This window comes from Leuresthes tenuis, unplaced genomic scaffold (assembly GCF_036924035.1).
Source record: "Leuresthes tenuis unplaced genomic scaffold, fLeuTen1.0.hap1 SCAF_2, whole genome shotgun sequence".
Lineage (NCBI taxonomy): Eukaryota > Metazoa > Chordata > Actinopteri > Atheriniformes > Atherinopsidae > Leuresthes > Leuresthes tenuis.
This window is the reverse complement of record NW_027325356.1, coordinates 27,245,834-27,249,913: the sequence shown is the minus strand read 5'-3', so window position 1 is coordinate 27,249,913 and position 4,080 is coordinate 27,245,834. Positions and strand designations below refer to the sequence as shown.

General features: G+C 40.2%; 1 protein-coding gene across 2 annotated transcripts; it reads left to right on the top strand.

The window, feature by feature from the left end:
* The first annotated feature begins 201 nt into the window (after positions 1-201).
* On the top strand, positions 202-3,302 carry cyp19a1a (cytochrome P450, family 19, subfamily A, polypeptide 1a). Of its 2 annotated transcripts, none has more exons than XM_072380898.1 (9): positions 202-397; positions 477-627; positions 720-874; positions 962-1,126; positions 1,269-1,383; positions 1,511-1,622; positions 1,732-1,894; positions 2,431-2,672; positions 3,045-3,302. In XM_072380898.1, the coding sequence occupies exons 1-9, from the start codon at positions 202-204 to the stop codon at positions 3,300-3,302; spliced, it is 1,557 nt and encodes a 518-aa protein (XP_072236999.1). The 2 variants fall into 2 exon arrangements, with proteins under 2 accessions (XP_072236999.1, XP_072237000.1); XM_072380899.1 differs by having other exon boundaries at positions 1,732-1,901; positions 2,438-2,672.
* The last annotated feature ends 778 nt before the right edge of the window (positions 3,303-4,080 follow it).

Sequence of the window (4,080 nt, the reverse complement as noted above, 5' to 3'; positions counted from 1 at the left end):
AAACTCAAGGGCACAGGCACAAGTCCAACCCCTCAAGGTCTGAACCGTATTGTTTACAATTTTCCTGCTTTGTTGTGGCTTTTGTATTACCCTGACCTGGCACGTTACCAGCTCAGACTGTCTATAAAGAGAAAGCCCAGGCAGCTTTTATCATTTACACCCATCAGGTTTGAGAAGCTGTTGTTTTAAATCTTCATTCTTATGGATCGGATCTTTGCTTGTGAACGTGCGATGACTCCTGTTGGTCTGGATGCTGTGGCAGCAGACCTAGTCTCCATGTCTCCAAATGCCACTGCAGGTCAATCATCTGGAATCCCCACTGCAATGAGAACCCTCATACTGCTTGTGTGTCTGCTGCTGGTTGCCTGGAGTCAGAGAGACAAGAAAACTGTGCCAGGTTTGTTAAATGTTCATATATTAGCTTTAACACTGAGTTTGACACAAGTTGAAATGCTGTTATTGTCATTTACCAACAGGTCCTCCTTTTTGTCTGGGTTTGGGTCCACTTGTTTCATATTTGAGATTTATCTGGACTGGTATTGGCACAGCAAGTAACTACTACAACAAGAAGTATGGAGACATTGTCAGAGTATGGATCAATGGAGAGGAGACCTTCATACTCAGCGGGTTTGTCAAATCTGTTAACACTAATGTTCGAGCAAAAAAAAAAAAAAACAAGTCAGTGAACATGTAAAAGAATCTGCATCCCTTGTCATTAGGGCATCCGCAGTGCATCATGTTCTCAGGAATGAAAAATATACCTCACGCTTTGGGAGCAAGCAGGGACTCAGCTGCATTGGAATGAATGAGAAAGGCATCATATTTAACAACAACGTAGCTCTGTGGAAAAAGATACGCACCTATTTCACTAAAGGTAACATCTTAAACCTCAAACCAGCATTGCAGGTTTCTTACTGAAAATATTTTGCCAACATAAATCACAAAATGCTTTCTGTATCAGTCCTGACAGGTCCGAACTTAAAGAGGACAGCGGAAGTTTGCGTCTCTTCCACACAGGCTCACCTGGACAACTTGGATACATTGGCTCATGTGGATATCCTCAGTTTGTTGCGTTGCACGGTGGTTGACATCTCCAATAGGCTCTTCCTGGGTGTGCCTGTCAAAGGTGAATATGACCATGAATTTCATGCAAGTTGTAAATGAAGATTTTACCAGTTTTGAATGACACCAGAGGGATCTAAATTAGTTTTAGCAGGGGCCAGTCAAAAGTAAACTTACCTGACTGCTGCATTGTGTTCTCAACTCAGAGAAAGAGCTGCTACTTAAGATTCAAAAGTATTTTGACACATGGCAGACTGTGCTGATCAAACCTGACATCTACTTCAAGTTTGGTTGGATTCATCAGAGGCACAAGACAGCAGCGTGAGTAATTCAGACATCTTGTTTTCATATCACACTTCTTTAGACACAAGACCACTTTTAGGGGTTTCTTATCTACATGTATATATATATATATAATATCAAGTAGTCTGTGTTTGTTCTCTTACAGCCAGGAGCTGCAAGATGCCATAGAAAGCCTTGTAGAACAAAAAAGGAGAGATATTGAGCTGGCAGATAAGCTGGACAACATCAACTTCACAGCAGAGCTCATATTTGCACAAGTAGGTTGAAGAACCTAAAGTTTGCATTAAGTTCACCATTGCAGACAAATTAATCAAAAATATCTTAATGCTAGTTAGTCGGCATGTTCACATTTCTGTGTGTTTTCAGAACCACGGCGACCTGTCGGCTGAGAACGTCAGGCAGTGTGTGTTGGAGATGGTGATCGCAGCACCGGACACTCTGTCCATCAGCCTCTTCTTCATGCTGCTGCTCCTCAAACAAAATCCCCACGTGGAGCTGCAGCTACTACAGGAGATAGACACTGTTGTAGGTAAGCAGTTCGGAGGATAAAAACACTGATCAAAAACAGACGAGGTCAAGCTGTGTCTGCCACTGCTTGACATCTTACATTTCAGAAGTCACAGGAAGTTCAGCTGATCTTATGCACATTAATTGTGCGTTTGGAGGTGCATTTGAACACATTATGTCACCGCGGGGTAGTGACATGTGTAAAACAAAATAAACATTTTTCCTGCAGACCGTACCCAGTTTAGGAAGTACTCCTCTAATACTAATAATACAAAGTGTATGCAATTATTTCTTCATGTGAGCTGATGTTTTGTTTAAACTTTGTAGTAATTTTGGAGGTTGCTGGGTTTTTTTTCTTCTTTTGAATTGTTCTGCTTTATACAGACAGGAGTTTTGAATATTTTGGCCACACTGTGACGTAGGAACTTTTCTGTTCACAAAACAATCAATCAAATTTTTTTATAAAACTGAACATTATCATCTTCATGGGTGTAGAACTTATTTCAGAATTTTATCAAACAAAACGGCCGAGTTAATCCGAGATTTATTTTGCGACAGGTGAGAGACAGCTTAAGAATGGGGACCTTCAGAAACTGCAAGTGCTGGAGAGCTTCATAAATGAGTGCCTTCGCTTCCACCCAGTGGTGGACTTCACCATGCGTCGTGCCCTTTCTGACGACATCATAGATGGCTACAGGGTACCCAAGGGCACAAATATAATCCTGAACACTGGTCGCATGCACCGAACAGAGTTTTTCCAAAAAGCCAATGAATTTTGTCTGGAGAACTTCAGAAAAAATGTGAGTAGTGAGTATATTTCCAGCCAAGTTGAAGCAACGTAGGGAGTTAGAAGAATTAGTATGAAGTCAGAAGGCTATTTTCTAATTCAGTTGTTTATTGTAAGTAATGTGAATGCACAATGTTCTGCTAAAGTTAAAAAGCAAAAATTTTTTCATTCCTTGCTTTCTTCAATGGGGTGAAGTGGGCATGAAAAAGGTGATGTAACTATCCTCCATGTATCATCTGCACCAATCAGGACTTAGCCACAGTCGAGTCTGATAACAGATGCTCCTCGAAGTTATATAAAATAAGATGAATTGTTGTGAATCCATGTTTTTCAGGGTCTTTAACTACCTCTATTATCTCCTCCACATGCTGCCGTCCACTTCTAGGCTCCTCGTCGTTACTTCCAGCCATTTGGTTCAGGCCCTCGCGCCTGCGTTGGCAAACACATAGCCATGGTGATGATGAAATCTATCTTGGTAACGCTGCTCTCCCAGTACTCTGTCAGCCTCCACCAGGGCTTGACCCTGGACTGCCTCCCACAGACCAATAACCTTTCCCAGCAGCCAGTAGAGCATCATGAAGAGGCTGAACATCTCAGCATGTCATTCTTACCCAGACAGAGAGGAAGCTGGCAAACACTCTGAAACTCTTACCTTTGGTACCATTGGTAGCATATTTACTTTGAAACATATATATATATATATATATATATATATATGTTCGCTCCTTATTACTTCATTTATATTATCTTGCAATTGTACAAAGCTGAGCTGTTGTATTTTGGTGCACATTAAACCTGTTTTTCTAATGCCTTGTTATGCATTATTTCAAATCTAAGTTTCTTCATGCCATTACACAAGTAAAAGTAAGTTATTATGTCAAATTTGTGCGTTGTTGTCTTTCTTTTTGGTGTACATATTAGACATTACTCATTAAAGTCTTGTTAACATACCATTTACAAATAATTGTCTGTTGGTAGAGAGTCAAGTCATGCAACAAAAGTGTGGATAGATGTCAAATACAATTCAAATAAGAGGATGCAAATTCCCAAAGGAACAATCATAAGAATACTAAAATCAATATAACAGGATGCCAAAGATAATATGTAAGCAAAAGCACATAAAAGAAAGATTCATTCAGCAATCAGTTCCGCATAAGCTTTAACTTTTAGAAGTCACAGACAACTGAGAAGGGGAAATTGTGTTGTAAGATTTTTGTAATTGCATATATTGAACAGAAGAGGGCACTACAGCACCTAAGAAAGAGGGTGTGGTTTTAATCTTTAGCATAGCCTAACTAAAGTCACAAATCTAGTTATCATGCTCAGTTGCACGTCCTCTGGGAAAATCTGGCAAAACGTTGGACACGCAGATGCGTCAGTTTGTATTGTTTCCACTCTCTAAACACCATGATCACTTCAGG

What these genes read in the sequence shown, in the direction of transcription:
- cyp19a1a (XM_072380898.1), top strand. Translation starts at nt 202, where the DNA reads ATGGATCGGATCTTTGCTTGTGAACGTGCGATGACTCCTGTTGGTCTG. An exon ending in AGACAAGAAAACTGTGCCAG is followed by an intron (nt 398 to 476) that starts GTTTGTTAAATG and finishes ATTTACCAACAG; the next exon opens with GTCCTCCTTTTTGTCTGGGT. An exon ending in TGGAGAACTTCAGAAAAAAT is followed by an intron (nt 2,673 to 3,044) that starts GTGAGTAGTGAG and finishes GTCCACTTCTAG; the next exon opens with GCTCCTCGTCGTTACTTCCA.